Source organism: Sciurus vulgaris (assembly GCF_902686455.1).
Source record: "Sciurus vulgaris genome assembly, chromosome: 14".
NCBI lineage: Eukaryota > Metazoa > Chordata > Mammalia > Rodentia > Sciuridae > Sciurus > Sciurus vulgaris.
The window spans coordinates 66,144,774-66,162,633 of NC_136475.1; the positions used below are offsets into that span (position 1 = coordinate 66,144,774).

General features: G+C 37.9%; 1 protein-coding gene and 1 long non-coding RNA gene across 7 annotated transcripts in view; one reads left to right on the plus strand and one right to left on the minus strand.

Annotated features, from left to right (window-relative positions):
- The window catches only part of SLC8A1 (solute carrier family 8 member A1), a 374,985-nt gene extending 364,482 nt beyond the window's left edge, over positions 1-10,503 (plus strand). For all 6 annotated transcript variants that reach the window (XM_079109859.1, XM_079109861.1, XM_079109860.1 and 3 more), the window contains one exon: positions 7,112-10,503. In XM_079109859.1, coding sequence (XP_078965985.1) covers positions 7,112-7,488 — 377 coding nt within the window. In that variant the 3' untranslated portion in view covers positions 7,489-10,503. The remainder of the gene's footprint in view (positions 1-7,111) is intronic.
- Positions 8,281-17,494, minus strand: LOC306643658. The gene is made up of 2 exons (XR_013759021.1): positions 17,450-17,494; positions 8,281-17,400 (listed from the first exon to the last, which is right to left on the minus strand). It is a non-coding gene; the product is annotated as an uncharacterized lncRNA (long non-coding RNA).
- Positions 17,495-17,860: the final 366 nt, after the last annotated feature.

The following is a 17,860-nucleotide window of genomic DNA, read 5'->3' on the forward strand; positions in this document are numbered from 1 at the left end:
GTGTGACCAGAACCAGAAGACTTCTCTCAAATCGGCCAGCCAGCCTCATCCTCCTTACTTGATCAAGTACGCATTGAACTTCCACCACTATAATCTGCGGTCTTTTTATGTCTGCCAGTGAACAAGCAGGGCCCTACAGTGAAGGCACCAAGCCTGCCCAGCATACACAGTCAAGTCCACCCCAGAGCCATATTAATTGAGTCTCAAGATCTAATCAGGATGGAATACTGCTGCTTTTCTGCAGAATCAACTAGTTTATTTGGGGTTTTGTTCCTGGCCAGGTTGAGAGGGTGAAATGACTGACCAAGCAATTCAGTGAACTAATTCCCACCTCCAGTAAACCATCAGAGTTCTTTGAAAGGTCTGAATGTCTATTTGACAGCAAAGAATTAGATCTAGGGATTTTTAGCAAATTTTAACAAACCCCATGAACCTAAGAATTTGAAAAAGGGAGGAGAACCTTGGATCCTCTCTTGGGCATTTGTGAACAATTTTACTGAAGAATAATTCTATTCTAGGCATGTTAAAGAATGGAGGATTCTTTTTCTTTTGAGAACACATATGAAATTACAGCTTGGAAAAAATATTAAATATTGCTGTCATGACCTTGTGTTCCCTGAAAAGTAAACTGTATAGCTTGAGCTAAGAATTTTCTCTTTTAATTAGAGTTTATTCCTTTCTTTGACTTAAAATGTAGCAGGATTTAGGATATGCAGAAGGAAAACTAAGCCCCATGGATACCTTTGCAAAATGAACATATTCAAGTTAACATATGAAAATAATTATCATTTAATAACAAAAATGGTTGCTTTTTGCAAAGTGATATGTTAAAACCATTCCATATATCACTGTTTCTGTTAATCTAGTGGAGGTGCCATTGTTCTCCTATCAGGTATGAGAAAACCACAGCTATTCTCAGGCTAGTTGGGAGAGCCTGGTCCCATACCAGACCAGTTAAGCAAAAAGTAAGGGTGGACTAGCAAGCTGGTATATTCCAATGTTGTCCTGCTGATTCTGATTTGCTGCTGTGGATAAAAATAGCTATAAGAAGGGGCTCTGATCCTGCCAAAGTGGGTCCTCTTCAATTTTTTACTTAACTCTTCTAGAAATAGGTCATGTCACCTTCTCCATTTCTTTTTTGCTCTCTTTAGGGACAACTTTGATGGGAAAAAATTTGAAGTGTTTTCCCTTTTTTCAGTTTCTACAACTCCTTTCCCAGCTGGTCATTAATCAATCAAATATCAGTAATTCCAGGTTCTCTAAAATTTCACTTGGATGCCAAGTGAAATTGGAAGTCACTGAATTTTTTTTTCACATGAACCAGTGAAGTGAGTGTTTGTATGTGAGTGAGGGAGTGTGGGTAAATAAATGTCCATCTCAAGATGAAAGCCTGTTTAAGGCCCTCAGTGACAGCAGAAGAATTAGCATGAAGTTTGAATTCAATAAGAGCAAGACAGAAGGAGGCATATTAGGGAGGACAGAATAGAGAGAATTAAATGCATTCAGCAAGAGCCTGCTTTTCAACCACTAATATGATTGGGGCCTTAAACCAGAAGTTCTCTAATGTCTTTCTAAGATATAGGTGTTATGAAATGTTCAAAATAAAATTGATAAGAATCTCTTTGATCTATAAGTATAGTTGATGCATTTATCACATTTTTAAATGCATAGGATTGTGACGTTAAAAAGTCTTTTGAAAGGGTATTTCAAAACTCCCCCAGAGTTTAGAATCATGAATATAAGTCAGAATTCCCTGTATTTATATATTCTCTGGCTGCATTGTTTATAAAAATAGCTAATAATACTGAGTACTCATAGAGGGATATTCTACTGCCAGGCATGTTAACTTGCTTCCTTCAAACTCCGCAAAGTGGATAAGCATGGTACCTTATCTCTTTTAAGTAAAGGATCCAAAATCCAACAGATTTCGGTGAATTTCCCCCTTCCTTTGCCTTTCAGCACAGTTTTGCTGAAATAGACTTTTTAAAAAACCACATAGCACACCAGGTGTGGTGGCATACACCTGTAATCCCAGTGGCTCCGGAGGCTGGGGCAGGAGATCACAAGTTCAAAGCCAGCCTCAGCAAAAGCAAGGCGCTCAGCAACTCAGTGAGACCCTGTCTCTAAATAAAACACAAAATAGGGATGGGGATGTGGCTCAGTGGCCAGTGCCCATGAGTTCAATCCTGGTAAAAAAAAAAAAAAAAAAAACCACACACACATGCACACACACACACACACACACACACACACACACACATAGCACAAGAATAGAGGAAAGAGGTAGTTACGCAGCCTCAGCACCTCCATCCAGCCCACCCAAGTTGTTTTATGAACAAAGGATCATATCTGAGGGCACCAACATTTCTAAGAGAGACCAGGTGCTCCTGACCTCTCCCCAGTTACCTGGTTTCCTCAAACTCAAACATCTATTCCTCCCAGCAAGGCCTCCAAACTAGACACTTGAAGCAATTCCTCCCATTTCCTTGTCTTAGAACTTGGTTCTCTAATTTTCCTGTGAACAAACCATTTGCTAAAAGGTATGTGTATCCCTAACTCCCTTCCCCAGAGAGTCTAAAGTGGATCTAGGGTACAGCCCCATATCTACATTTTAAAAATAATATAAAATAAAGCTCTCCAGGCACTCAACCACTGAGCCACATCCCCAGTCCTTTTTTTATTTTTTTTATTTTTATTTTTATCTTGAGTCAGGGTCTCACTGAGTTACTTAAAGTTGCTTAGGACCTCGCTAAATTGCTGAGGTTGGCTTTGAATTTGTGATATACCAGCCTCAGCCTCCTGAACCATTGGGACTACAGGCATATACCACCATGCCTGGCTCTCCAGGTAATTCTGATGCAATAGTGTGACATTAAATAGTCTTTAAAACACAGGCCTTTCTGCCCCTGTTTACACCACAGTTTTCCACATGGAAAGAGATGATTGCTCAAGTGAGTTGAAGTAATTTTGCCAACATTTTGAACATAATGTTAAAAGACTGCTATGCAACCTAATATCATGAATATTATTCACAGTTCAATCCTTTTGGCAAAATCTTTAGGTTTTGAAATCTTTCTTGCGTGATCTTCGTATACTTCACTTAGATAATATATTCGTTCAGTAAGAATATCATTAGTCAATTCTAATGAAGAAAAGAAATCATTTACAACTTGTACAGAAAGAAAATAGCACCAAAAGCACATATGGATTTACTATTTTGGTGTGTTTTGTTAACTACCCAAACATTGAGAGTAGAGAAAGACTTAGCGATCTCCTAATCTAATTTCTTCATTTTAGATGAGGAAATGTAACCTAAAAACGTGAAGCAACTTGACCAAATATATATACAGTGAACTTGAACCAGGTCTATAGAGAACAGTTTTGTCCCAACTTCATGATATGTAGCTTCATTTAAGCCATGTTGCCTCCTAAACAAATCTTATTTATAGTTATATGTACCAAGAAGACAGCATCAAAACTGAGACTATAAAACTAATTGAAAATTTATTAGATATCAAGATTGGAATTAAAAGTAAAAATTACAATCAGAAGTCTGTCCTTTGGTATATATATAGGCAACACACACACACACACACACACACACACACACACACACACACCATTGTCAACATGTCTTAATTTATGCCAGTCACATTGGAAATCTAACTCTCTTATTTTTGTACTTAATGACCAAAGCTCTGAATATGATTATACCCCTCTGAGACTAGGTAGTACTTACTTCTTGAATTTTACTTCAGGGAAAGGCGTTGCTTTGTGGACCACAGGCAAGTTCCAGGCTTAGTGTTTAGGATAGGAGCTGGCAGTGCCTAACATATGGCATGTGATGTGTTGCTCTGGGCACTAAGCAGCAAAGCAGCAATAGAAGTTAATTTGGGGAAAATCCTTCCCACTTCATTTGGAGAAGACAGTTATCTCTGTTGGAGCTAAGGTTAATGGTTTAGATCTGCATGTATTCCTACAATTAAAAAAAAAATACTTTTTGAGTTGAAACTAAAAATAGACAAAAGACTGATGCCTATTCCAGGTAAATAAAACCTACCAGACTCAAAGAGGCCCAGAACATGTTTTATTTATGTGATGAGCTAGTCAGTTTGGCTCCTAATTTTTAGGGACTCCAGAGAAAAGCATTTAAAAATAGGAACCTATTTTTACAAGTAAGAATTTTCATGTAATATTCACATAAATAGGCTATTGAGAAATAGCTTGAGGGGGTAGAAATTGCCACACACCTGATATGTCCTCCATTTCAGCTTAAAGGCCTAGTTTGAATGTTCAGGGCCCCTGGACCCTGACTTTACACCTCTTTCCCTTCCGGTACAGAGGTAGAGACTGCCATCTGGAAAGTCCAGGGTTTCTGAGTGGAGATAGGACAGTGTGCTCTGTACCACGTGCCAGGGGATGTATGCAGGTTTGTGTGATGGAACAGCCAGGTCACCTGTCCCTGCAGCATATGAGCAGACTACCTACATCCCCAAAGGGCCCTGCCTAATGTGGCCATCTGTTCACCATCAGCCAGTGCTAGCTCAGAATAATGTTTCAGGTGTTTCTGGGCAGCAGCAGAGCCGTAAGCTGCTCTCTCCTGCCTTGGACTCTTGTTCCTTTACTTTGTTTTCTTTGCTCCACTGCCTTGAAGAAGAAAAGCAAAAGACTTTTTATTTTTTTAAGCTGCTGCAGCAGCACCTCCTAAGAACTCTTCATAATGAAATGCAAGAGACCATTAAGATTTGTCTTGCTTTGTTTTTACTCATCAGTCTCTGTAATAATCTTATTGGGCTGCAAGCTGTAACCAGGAATGCACAAAGCAGCACAAATTCAAGCAGGTGGATTAGCAAAGTGCCCATACCTTCTTTAGGCAGTTCCACTGACATAGGAATGGGCATTTGTTGATAACCTGCTTCAAAGTTTCTGAATGGAAGGAACAGGGCAAACTAAATGGAGTAAGAGAAAAGGTAACCTTTATTCTTTCTGGGAGTTGCAGTATGGTATGGACTGAGAATAAGCTCTAAAATCAAAGAGACTTGATTTAAAAATTCTCATTCTGCTTATCAAGACCCTGTCTATGAGGCATACTATCACAATAATGTAGTTTTTAAAATTACAAACAGGGAATAATAACACCCAGTCCACAGGGCTTCTGAAAGGGTTGAATGAGGATATACATGGAACCTGCATAGCATAGGGCCTGGCATGGAATAAACAGTTCTTGCCTTCATCATAAAAGAATAACAATATCTGCTTTCCATTACAGACAGAGGTCAAAATCAATGAGACAGGCCCTCAGGGCTGACCAATTTCCTTTCAGAAAGAATGTGATACTCAGATGCAATAGCCTCTGATCGGCCTAAATAACTTTCTTCCCCATCATAAAGCAGAGAATCTATAGGCTAGTATAAACTTTCATGCTTTGTGGATGGTCCCCAGTGGCGATTTACCAAGGAGCAATTGTGGCGACAGAATAGCAACAACGGGGAGATACTAGTCTGGTATCATGAAACTTCCTGCCTCACAGAGCATGCCAGAGGCCTCAGGAAGATCAGAGGGGTGCATACAGCACTTTGGAGATATATGGTACTTGGCTATTACTGACTGCAAACGTGAGTTCAATTTGATCATTATTAACATACTATAAACCCACTATGGAAGGAATTTTGCACAGGTAATTGAAAGGACTTTGATGCCAGTAACTAGGCATCATATAGACTACAAATTTAAATTTTTTCTTAAATTTATATTTTTAGTTGTAGATGGACACAATATATTTAATTTTATTTATTTATTTTTATGTGGTGCTGAGGATCAAACCCAGTGCCTCCCACATGCTAGACAATTGCTCTACCACTGAGCTATACAACTGAAGCCCCAAATTTATTATCTTACAAGTTCTTTTTACATGTTTAATAAAAGTGGCTATTTCAGATCCTATCCCAACTTTTAAACTAATCTAGATTGCTCTATTTACATTATCTTACCAAAACAACAACAAGATCTACTCTTACCAAGAAGCACAGAAGGCATTTTACACAGAATACTTCAATTTAGCAATGGCAATCTGAAGTGGATATCAGTATCCCATTGTCACAGATTAGGAATTGAGGCCCAAGACCACACCGCCAATTGTGAAGGCAAGATTTAAATCCTCTGTGCTCTGCTCATCAAAAAGTATAAGTTACTGTGATCCTATCCCCACTGTGGTGAACCCTGACTTCCCCATCTTCATAAAAGATACATTCAGGACTGTGGGTGAAGAAAGTGCTTTGAGGATACTCATTGGTACCTATGGCGAGGTGAAATGTGAGGTGGTGTAATTAGCAAGCATGAGCCTTGAAGACAGGAAGCCAGAGCTCAAGCCCTCCATAAATTCTTTGTAGTTGTGTGACATCACACCCATTACTTATCATGTCTAAGCCTCCTTTCCTCGCCTCATAAAATTGTTATCATAGCCAATGTGGCCACATAGGTGAATCCACTTTCCTATTCAAAAGACTCTAGGCAAAGGTCAGCTATTATTATAGTTTGATTCTTTTCAGTTCTACTATTGACTTGCTCTTGGATCTTTGGAAATCTCTCTTGACACTTTCACATTTTCATCTATAAATAAGAGCTGCTGATACAGCATCTTTTAGTAAAAACTGCCAGGAGCCATTTTCACCTCTGAGTGATCTGGAATGTTTTGGAATGCTGTTACAATAGATTCCTCAGCCCCAGTGATTATGACCCAATACAGCTTGCAATATTTACCCTTTAGAAGGACCCACTAGTTTCCGGTGTAAGTAGATAGCCTGGGATTACTCTCTGAAAAATACTGCTCTGTAAGCTCAGTATACAAAAAATGATGGTATCCATGGATAAAGAACTTGATGGACGTCACTTTTTCAGTAACATAGACAGCACCAAGTCTTTGGCTCCTGATTGCTAGATTCTGTTCTTATCACCACATTAATGAATCAAAGGAACATTGAGGCTCACTCTGGGTTCCTGGGTTTATACCAGGGTTTGGTTCTAGACCACACGCTAGAAGTTCCCAGCACTCCATGGACATCTTTGCAAGGCTAACTGAGTGTCATTGCCTTTTTTCCTTCTTCTTCTACAGACACATTTGCCAGCAAAGTAGCAGCCACCCAGGACCAGTATGCTGATGCATCCATAGGTAACGTCACAGGCAGCAACGCAGTGAACGTCTTCCTGGGAATCGGCGTGGCCTGGTCCATTGCTGCCATCTACCACGCAGCCAACGGGGAACAGTTTAAAGTGTCCCCTGGCACACTAGCTTTCTCTGTCACTCTCTTCACCATTTTTGCTTTCATCAATGTGGGGGTGCTGCTGTATCGGCGGAGACCAGAAATCGGAGGTGAGCTCGGTGGGCCCCGGACTGCCAAGCTCCTTACGTCCTGCCTCTTTGTGCTCCTATGGCTCTTGTACATTTTCTTCTCCTCCCTGGAGGCCTACTGCCACATAAAAGGCTTCTAAAGGAACATCAAATATAGTAAATTTATATATATATATATATATACATATATATATACATAAAAAATTATGTATAATGAACAGAGGAAACTGACATCTGTCATGTTCACTTACCTGCTGATGGAATCCAACTTCAAGAGCATACTTTGTACTAGGGCCAAAGGCAGAAACCATCACCTCCCATTCCCGGGGCATTGTCATGCTGGACAAGGCGCAGAGGCAGGGCCATCTTTGCATCTCGGCCTCCAAGAGCTGTACTCTCTCCAGGTTCATAAATCATTAAGGCTTTGAGTTGTTTTCTTGTTTTCGATTTTGTTTTCGTTGGGGTTGGGAAGGTGGTCGATGTTTGGCTTTGCTTTTTGTTTTGTTTTGTTGGGAGTGTAAGGGTTTTTGCTTCTCTTTGGAGAGGCGATAACCCATCTAAATGTAAATGGGTTTGGGGTAAAAATTGAAATCATTATGCTTCCCCTCACCTCCTCCAAACACTTTAAAAAATTTCTTTGGATTAAGAATGTATCTGGGCATGGAAGAAGAAAGAAGCAAAGCACATCTTCACTCTATTTCCAAATTTCATGCTTCTCTCCACAATGTGAGCAGACTGACGCTGCCTCCAAGAAGAAGTATGGGAGCTGGGACAGAGCCAGGAAGAGTGATGGTTCTAGATATAGTCTGTTATTTAAGGATGTGGTGCCTGGCACTCTGTTCAACAGGTACAGGAATAACATGCCTAGATTCCCAGGAACATGCAAAACCCTTTATTTCTTAACTCTTGAACTCTGGACTATAATTCTCAAGGCCCTATTCATTCCAACCCAGGTAACCCCCCAGGTGCCCCATCCCAACCTTCCTCCTGCCCATCCACTCTCCATGCAAACAGGAAGAATAATCCCATTCAAAAAGCACATCATTCTTTTCTATTTGCATCAGTATGTGTCCCAGTCCCATGTTGCTTCTGCCTGGGATTGTCCATCAGTTTTATTTTTGAAGGTATCCGTGGCTCGCACAATCCTGTCCCAGTTGTTACTGAACATTTGCTCCTTCTTCATGTGCCTGTTTGGGAATGTTGTTGTGATACCTGTTACACAGTGCATGGACGAAAAACAAAACAAAACAAAGTGTATCTGTATATAGTAGAGTATAGCATATACTGTTCTCCCATTCAGCAACGTTGATTGGACATTGAAGACATAAGTGAGCTTTCTTTTCACCTGAGTTGTTGCTTTTGTGTTGTTATTGAGTTTGATTATTACTAGGGATAAAGGAAGAAAATGGCAGATTTTTCATGTACATTCATTCTAAGAAGCAATAACTGTCATGTGGGAAAAAGCTAAAGTTATTGAGAGGCTAGCAGGCAACCTACAAAGATCTTCCTGGAAAATTAGCCATGTGGAACACATCAGAGGCCTCTGCAAATCATCCATTAATTCAGGAAGGCATTGTAAAGAAGTGGATGTGTGGGATATGCCTGGCTTTCAGAACCAACATGTCCACAACACCCCTTCCCCCAAAGTATTTATTGCACATCTGCTCTGTCTGGCACAGATGTTAGATGGTGCTGTTTGTTCGTTTTATTTTTTTATGTAAAAGGCATTTTTGAGTCCTGTTTCTTTCGCCACCCAGTCCAGACCCCTCTGATTGTATCAGTAGTTCCCAAGTAGGAAAGAAGCCAGGGTGACCCACCAGCCTTTTGTTTCTCCTTACTTATGATGAAGAGAAGACAATTAAATGAGATTAGTGCCTCCCAGAGGATTGTACTGGGGGGTTTTGAACCTTTGAAAGGAATGGCTGTCTTTATTTTAAAATACCAAAGAGTGTGGATAAACCCAACATTCCAAATAGTGATTCCACTAATGAGTAAAAATGGAATGACTTCACCTCTCAGAGACTTCTCCATCTCTAAGGAATTCCAGGTGGAAGACATCCCTGGCCTCCTGTATGAATTCAAAGATACTTAAAAGAGAAACACTGCTGAGACTTATTTTCTCTTCTTCCACTCAATAATCATGACCATTCACCATTTATTAAACACTTGGTGATTGAGTGAATAATGAAATGCTGGTTGTCCACTCAACAGGCCAGGTCGTATACAGTTTCCAGGGGCTCAGGGTATGACCCAGGCAGCCAGCTTCCTGCCCTCAGCAGGGTACACAGAGAATGCAATTGCTATTTCCATGAGTAAAAGTTAACACAGCCATATGGAAACAGTTTTATCTTGCAAGGAAGCACACAATTATGAGACTCCTTAACATAAACACATAGTTGTACAGATAAAATTGCCCAAATATTAAAGATCGTCTTTAAGAGAATGCAAAGTTTAGATCTGGAAAAGTGCCCTCCTTATGCCTGGTCAACTTGCAAATACATGTGTCCCCCAACTTTACCCAGAAGGGCAATTATGTTGGTGATTCATATCACCAGGAAGACCCAGCTAACTCCAGTTTTTATGGTTGTGGCAATAGTACTTTTCCAGGACCCAACTCTGACCCGTCATTGATGACTAACACTGGTGACTGCTTTAGGGGCACATTCTAAGCCACTTTTTTTTTTTTTTTTTTTTTTTTTTTTTTTTACTTAGGATTTGAAAAATGGAAAGCTAGCCTAGAAACACCAAGTAAATAAGCCAAGGAATACAAGGTATTTAAACTTTAGAAGATTTTGCACTCATTTTTAGTCATATTTTGAATGTCAGTAATCCCATAGCAAATCTTCACTTTAAAAGAACTTTAAGAAATTTCTCACTGTTGGTCAATTCCAATTTCAAAACATTTTGGTTTGTTTGCCTTTTCAGTTTTCATTGCTATAGAGAAAATATGATTCTCATTATTCAGGGTTGTTGTTATTATAGTTGTGTAAAATTGTTTCATTTGATTTGTTTGATTATTTTATTTTGTGTGTATTGTGCACAGCTTTAGGGGGGAAGTGCACTAATTGTGCTGTTCCTTATAAATGGTACACATATTGACACAGACCAATAAAGTTTCTAATTGTTTCTGATTTAATCACTAGTGATACAGTATAGTCTGTATGCAATGTTTTCTTTCTTCTCATTGTCATTTACTTCATCTTTTTGTTTTCATGTTTTGAAGAAATAAAGACCAAAAAAAATTATTGTGCAATTGGTATCCTCATCCAGAAGAAAGAGACACCTAGTATTCAAATTTGTAAATGTCAACCCTATGGTAATGCAGCATTCTCTTTTTTAATGTCCCAAGAGGACACAAAGTCAAAATATTTGTCTGTCCTATGATACTAAGATAAATGTTGGATGTTCCTCCATTTCACTCTTTCTTTTGACATCTTTTTAATACAATTCTATCTTCATCCTTCCTACCTCCAAGAGCATGAACCCATAAACAGTTGCATGTCAGGCAACTTTTTAGCATGCAGTGTATTAAATCAAATCATTCAACCCAAATAAAACTGATCACAGAAAATGTAATTATTTCCCAAGGGACATTAAAGTAAATTATTCTTTCAGTATCCTACCTTATATTCCTTTTCATTCCCAGTAGAACTTTTCCCCTTCATGAATAACTTGACTATTTTTATCTGTTATACAACTTCATATCTCATAAAATCAAAACAGCAAAGGAAGAAGTGACCCCACAATAGAATAATCATTTGGGGAAAAATCTGATCACTTACTATAATAGAATATGTGCACTCGGTACATGTAAATGATACTTTGCCTGTCTGAACATCCATCCTTAAAATTTTCCACAGAATTCCTCATTATAACTATGTGGTCATGGTGGCACATTTTTCATGTGTGAAGGAAATAATGTACAATTTAAACATTTTCTTGATACAAAAAATTGGTATATCTTCTGGGTACAAATTTCAGTTTAACACAAAAGGAGCAGTCAGTATATACTTTTTTGAACAGCAAAATGAGTAACTCAGTGAACAAAGGACCCTTAAACCATTCAACAACATGTGGCAAAATGCTGCAGCCCAATAATTCTAAACTTATGAGCAAATTTTAGTTTGTTTGAAGATTCTGATTCAATATATCTAGCAGTGGAGATTTTGAAGAACTTTGCTTTCTATAGTTTGCAGCATAAGTGCACCAGTTTTTATTATTGTTTTTCAAATGTATTAAATTCCAAAATACACTGAAGAAATCCTGCAGAGATTCTGATAAGTTGCTGTCATCTGCTCTAGCGCCCTCTCCCAGCAGCGTCTGCCTAGGAAAGTTCACTACCCACTCTGCCTTTTCCACACCTGGCTTGATTCATTGGTGATTCTGCAGCTCCAGGCCTCTGATCCTAACCTGTCAAAGTAAAATTGACTGTTTGCTCTGCATACATCCAAGAACTTTGTGGGAAAAAAAAAGTTAGAATTTATTTTTCTGGTAGATGATGAAGACCTCTACTTTCTAATGGTGACAAAACTTCACCTTTTCAAAAATGTAAATCAGAAAAACTGATTTACATTAATATTTCTTTTGGTATTGCAGGGCTAGAGATGTGAAATCTCTCTTTTGATTTTGCATCAGAACAAGTCCTGAGTATAGTTTAATGACCTCAGGAACATTTGGCCATTTTGTGGTTGACCATGTACAATGTTGGATCTCATTCTGACCTGCTGCTGTCATTCAGCTTTTGTTGTAAAAATCAATTCCTTTTGGCCAAGCCATTCTAGCTGTTAGCAAAACTGAGCAGAGATAAATGCGAGTTTCATATGACAAATAAGTTAGTGCATTATGCAGAGGAGACTTACAAAATTGTATTTATCTTACAAGAAAGAAACGTTATGAATTGATTTGTCAGCTTTTGTTCAGATCTACCTGCATATTTTTGTTAATGGATTGTATTTCTGCTATTCTTTTCTAACGTTATGTACTTATCACTTCTTGCCACATTCATCGTCTTTGTATCACCAGCACATTGTAAACGTCGTTGGGCAGCATGATGGTATTCCACCTACCAAAATAGCATGGGAAGGGTAAACAACTGAAATAGGCAATCTGTTTATTGAAGCTTAATCAGACTATGGCTATTCCTCTCCCAAAGTAGAGAATGTTCTATCTATAGAAGGAGCAACCACCAAGAGGTGGAGAGAGAATGCTTCAGCTTTGCAGCTCCTAAGAAATGGTAAGTATGCAGCTTTCTGTGACTTTTTCCTGCCTGCCAAGATGTCCAAAATGATGCACTCAGAAGCCCTCCAAATTTTCAGTTTTGTCAAAGGTCCTCTACTTTAATCTCCCCAGGAACACTTAAATAAATGGTTTTGTAAATGATTATTTAGTTTTAGGAAAAGGCATTATCTCAGCATCTAATCTTTCCTTTCCCTACTGTCCACCTTTGTGGTCCTCCCCTGGCTACTCCACTGCATTTAGTTGCTCTTAGTGATGCTCACTGCTACCTCTCAGCCGTGGGGAAAAGGTTTGTGCTAAAAGTGATGGTTCAGGGCATGCTTTTCTGAAAATGAGCTTAACATGGGAAAAATCAAACATGATGACATTCCACTAGAAAAAGAGTCATTAGAACATAGTATGGTATCTCTGCAAATGTTTAGGACAAGTTATGTCCTGCAGTTGCATATGATGGCAATACTGTTGATTTTATTTCTCTTTGAGTCACACGTCACACTGCACTACCCGTCCACCTTGTCTATCAATATGCAGAGATATATTGGAAGTGAATAACAACACACCTGGCCCCAGACCCCATGAGAGTTTCTATAAAGGTGAAGTATATAAATATAGAAAAATATAATGTATAGCTTCTGTGCTTTTAAGAAATATCAGTGGGTCACATGCTTCTCGTTTTATATACCTGATATGCAAATGGCAGAAAGATTTACATTGATAACCAAACACAGCAAGAGGGTAATTAGCTAACCTCAATGTTACTGAACCAATTTTGGCAGTTAATACACAACCCAACCCTCCTAATTTGCTGACTGCAAAGATGTCTATACTTAGCCAAATCTAAGAATGTACTGGAGGAAGGGGGAATTAGTATACTAGGATGAATGTATAGCCTTCTTTACTACAAATTACCTATTCAACTGAGATTCAACAGAGGGTTTTTTTTCAGAGAACTTTCCCTACATTCCCAAATAACATTTTTTAGGAGGGGGAGCTTACCAGGGATTGAACTCAGAGGCACTAGACCACTGAGCCACATTCCCAGCCCTATTTTGTGTTTTATTTAGATACAGGGTCTCACTGAGTTGCTTAGCACCTCACTTTTGCTGAGACTGGCTTTGAACTCGTGATCCTCCTGCCTTAGTCTTCCGAACTGCTGGGTTATAGGTATGCACTACAGTGTCCAGCTAAAAAAATTTTAATTTACAGAACATTTGATTAGACTCTTCCAAAGTCATGTAAGAGAAGAGAGACATTTGCTATGGAGAACTTTTCTAAATATGTAATTGTAGGTTGGAACTGACCCACTGTCTAATGTGAAGACCAATTATTGATTCTATACCCCATCCTTTCCAAATACAAAAAAAAAAATTCTATTGTACAAACACATAAGCACTTTTCAAAAGATTTCACCTAAACAACGAAGAACAAACCAAATGATACAAATGTTAAAGATAAAAGTGATATGATCCAAATGACCAGTTTTGAGAAAATATTTTCTCTATCTTTATCTATCTTCTATATTCATATGTGCATTTCATTTTGAAAAATACTCCAAAGAAGAAATTGTGAAAGATTTTGAACTCCAACCATTTTCATAAAATCTAATATGACTAAAGAAGGTGATATGGGTGAAAATATCTATATTGGTGGGAAGAATATAATATAGTTAAAAATTAGAGAATTTGGCACAAATAAAATGTCTTCAGTGGTATCTCATCACATATTAGTATTGTCTGGGGTATTTGAAAGTTATTACTTTTAAGTAAGATGGATTCCCAGTTTCCAGAGACAACTGTAAGATTTAAACTTATATTCTAAGACTTTATATGAAAGTCAAAGTTAGACATATATAACTTTTGGCTTTGACAACTAAGAAAAGTATGCTTTTGGCACACTTTTCATATCATTGAATAATTTAGTGAAATACACTGAACCTAAACAAATATGTCATTACAAAATGCCTTCAGTAATCTTCTTCCCTTCCATTTTTTAAGTCAGAAAGTTTCTAAATTTCCCAACTCGATAATTTGATAACAATAGTTCCATTTATTCAAAAAAGACTCCATTCCAATAATGTTATTTATTTCAGAATATTAATATTTAAATAATCAATGCTAGATAGGATATTGAGCTTGAGACTAGTACAAATAAAATACAAATACCAGACAGCTCTATCAATAGTTAAATGCTTCGGAAAGAAACACTGGCTTTGTAAGGCACAGCTAATGTAAATGTTGTTTGCAATCTTCTCTCTTCCAAAAATTTCCATTCCCACTTGTAACGAAAAAAATAGAAAAGATTTGAAATGCTAGTCCTATTATTTCTCTGAGAATCAGACATTGTTTCAGCATTAGATCCCCTTTATCCCATCTCTTCTAGACTATAGAGATACATACATAAAAACAGAAATCAATTATGTGTGTCAAATGACCTGAACTGCATTTTGGATGTCTAGAATTGTCCAGAAGTTCACGTCAGGTTAATGTTCCTTTTTATCAGCTCTCTTATGTAAATGGGAAAAGGTAGAGAGGCATGGAAGGAAGCACATTCTTAATTATATTTTTTCTTTTTTAAAAATGCAAATTAAGGTTGTTAAAAACTAATTCAAAAAATGTTAATGACATATATCCTTCCAAATCAGAAATTCATTTTTAAGAGAACAAAATATATTTTCTTCCTCTTACTTAGAAAGCATTTCTGTTAGAAAGTCTTCAAGATTGATTAGGATTTCCTCAGTCTCTGAGGTGGAGATATTGAAACAGTATTCTCATCAAGGTCAAACTCTGGGAGTAAAAGGATAAAAATTTATATCTCCCTATGAAACAAAGCTCTGAGCAGGCAACAATCACACATTAGTTGACACTTTCTAAAAAAGTGCTTTGGCATGCTGGGAGAAAATGAATTGGTATCCCACCCAGTCCTGCCGCAGACACTAAACATATACCACCATGTGGATCCTTCACTCCCTAGTTTAGCTGAGATACTCTCAGCTGAACCAGCCCCTAACTTTTGTATACACTGAATGGCTTATCTCTAGTATTTTCCCTCCAAGATCCCATTAACCAGGAAACTGCCCTTTCAACCAGTCAGCACATAAGATTTCTCCAAGGGGTCTTTGTCAGGGTAAGGAGTCGGGGGCACAGGGGGCAGTAATATTGGTGCCAAATCATTAGAAAATTTATTTGGCCACCTGCCCCATTACATGTTGGACCCTATTTGGGAGACTCACCCTTGGAAATAGTGGAGACTTTTATTGCCATTTCATCAACAGAACATTTTTGATATTGGATCCAAGCAAAGGAAAACATCATATGAAAACTGAAAGTTATTTTTTTTTTTTAGTTACAGTTGTTATTGTTAAATCTGAAGAAAATTTTGTCTTTGAAGTTTCCATCCAAAATTCCAAGGTGAATGGGGTTTCTGCTGCCATCAATAATCTTATAGGGAATCTGACACTCCAAATCCTCTTGTGAATCAGATGACATTAGGATAAATATATGTATGAGGCTTAAATATTCTTGGTATTCTCAAGTTGCCCTCACAAAGTCTGCATAGATTTACTTTTTTTTTTTTTTTTAAACAGGCACCCTTCTAATCAAAATGGATTGGGAATTTTTTCAATAATTGGTTGTATTTTGTTGAGAAATGAGTCTAGCACCCAAGGAAGCTGTGAGCACTTGGTTGACTCAGCAACTCTTCTTTCTATGCTCCCTTTCTTACTTCTGACTTAATCCTTATGCACATTCTTCAGAAACAACTGCAAACAGTAAGAGAACAGTTAAAAGGAGAAGAGTCATCCTTCAAAAGGGGCTAAATTTGCTTGTCATCATTAAAAATTTGTTTGCATTTTAAAACTTCAAAATAAATGGGGATGGTTTCTAATGTCAAACCTGAAGCAAAGAACGCATTTTTGCAAAGCTACCCAGAAAATGTATGATAATTACTGAGACATGGAATTTAGTAACCTGTCAGTGCCCACCCACAGCTTCACCTTTCTCATGCACCCAGTATCTAGAGGCAAATAAGCAGTTGGGCAGGAGTGACAGGTTACTACTAAACTCATAAGCATATCACCATTCAATTCCTAGATGGGTTCAGGAACTAGGCAAAGCAACTGCCAATCCCCAGGCCATATGGGCAAGCCAGCTTACTGTCTAGTTGGCTATAGTCGGTGGGCATTAGAACAATGCCAGAAGTATTTTGTTCATTTGATGTATTATCTTCAGTGATTCCTTTCTACTCTGAGCCAGTGTCTTTGGTGTGACTCTAACATTTTCATACTGTTCAATCACATGCTTGTTGTCTGGATGGAGAGAAAACTTTTCTTTTCAAACTTATAGTCATGGAACCAATCTTTAAAACCACTGAAAACAGCACAGTTAAGTGAAATGGGCCTAGTAATGAAAATTCTAAACTTGCACTTTTTGTCCTCCCCAAAAAATATTCTGACACTCCAACTCTAGAGGTTGTATCATTAGTAAAGTCAAAATAATAATTTCTTTGTCACTGCTTAGAATTAAACCATACTTCTTCAGACCTTCCATTAACCAACATCAGATTCATGCATCATAGTGTTATGCCTTTGCCCAAAACTTGGTTTTGTAAAAAAAATTCGAACTGTTTTGTGTTCCTTTAAAGCAACCGATGAGATATTTAATGATATTTGAAAACAACAGAGAAGAAAGGAAGGTTCTTCAAGGCTGCTGGATTAGAGGAGGGAAGGGCTTTGTCAGGCTTTCTTCATACTTTGCTTTTCCTGGAAAATTTTATCTGTCTTGGTTCCCAGTGGAATATTTCCCATATTTCCCATATTCCTTCTGTCGGGGGATACTGACATAGTTCTAGTCTCTGCCTTTTATTTTCTACTTCTCTCAGGAGGAGTAGAACAGCCATTCCAGAGCCCATTATATATATGTATATATATATATATATATATATATATATATATATATATATATATATATATATATATAGAGAGAGAGAGAGAGAGAGAGAGAGAGAGAGAGAGAGAGAGATATGACAGGCACCACATTGATAGATCCAGGAGTCTTGTACAAAATCATACATCATTCTGACTGTCTCTATATTAACATGTGCTCACTAAACTGCTTTCTTGAAGTGACTGGAGTTAGAGAAATATCGATTAATTACCCCAGGAAAAAGAATTGGAAAGAAGTTAACTCAAAGAGAGCAGAAAATTAGTGAGTTTAGCAAATCTGTCTTCCAGGATCACTTTATATTGACTCACTTTATATTCAGTTACAACTTAAACAACTA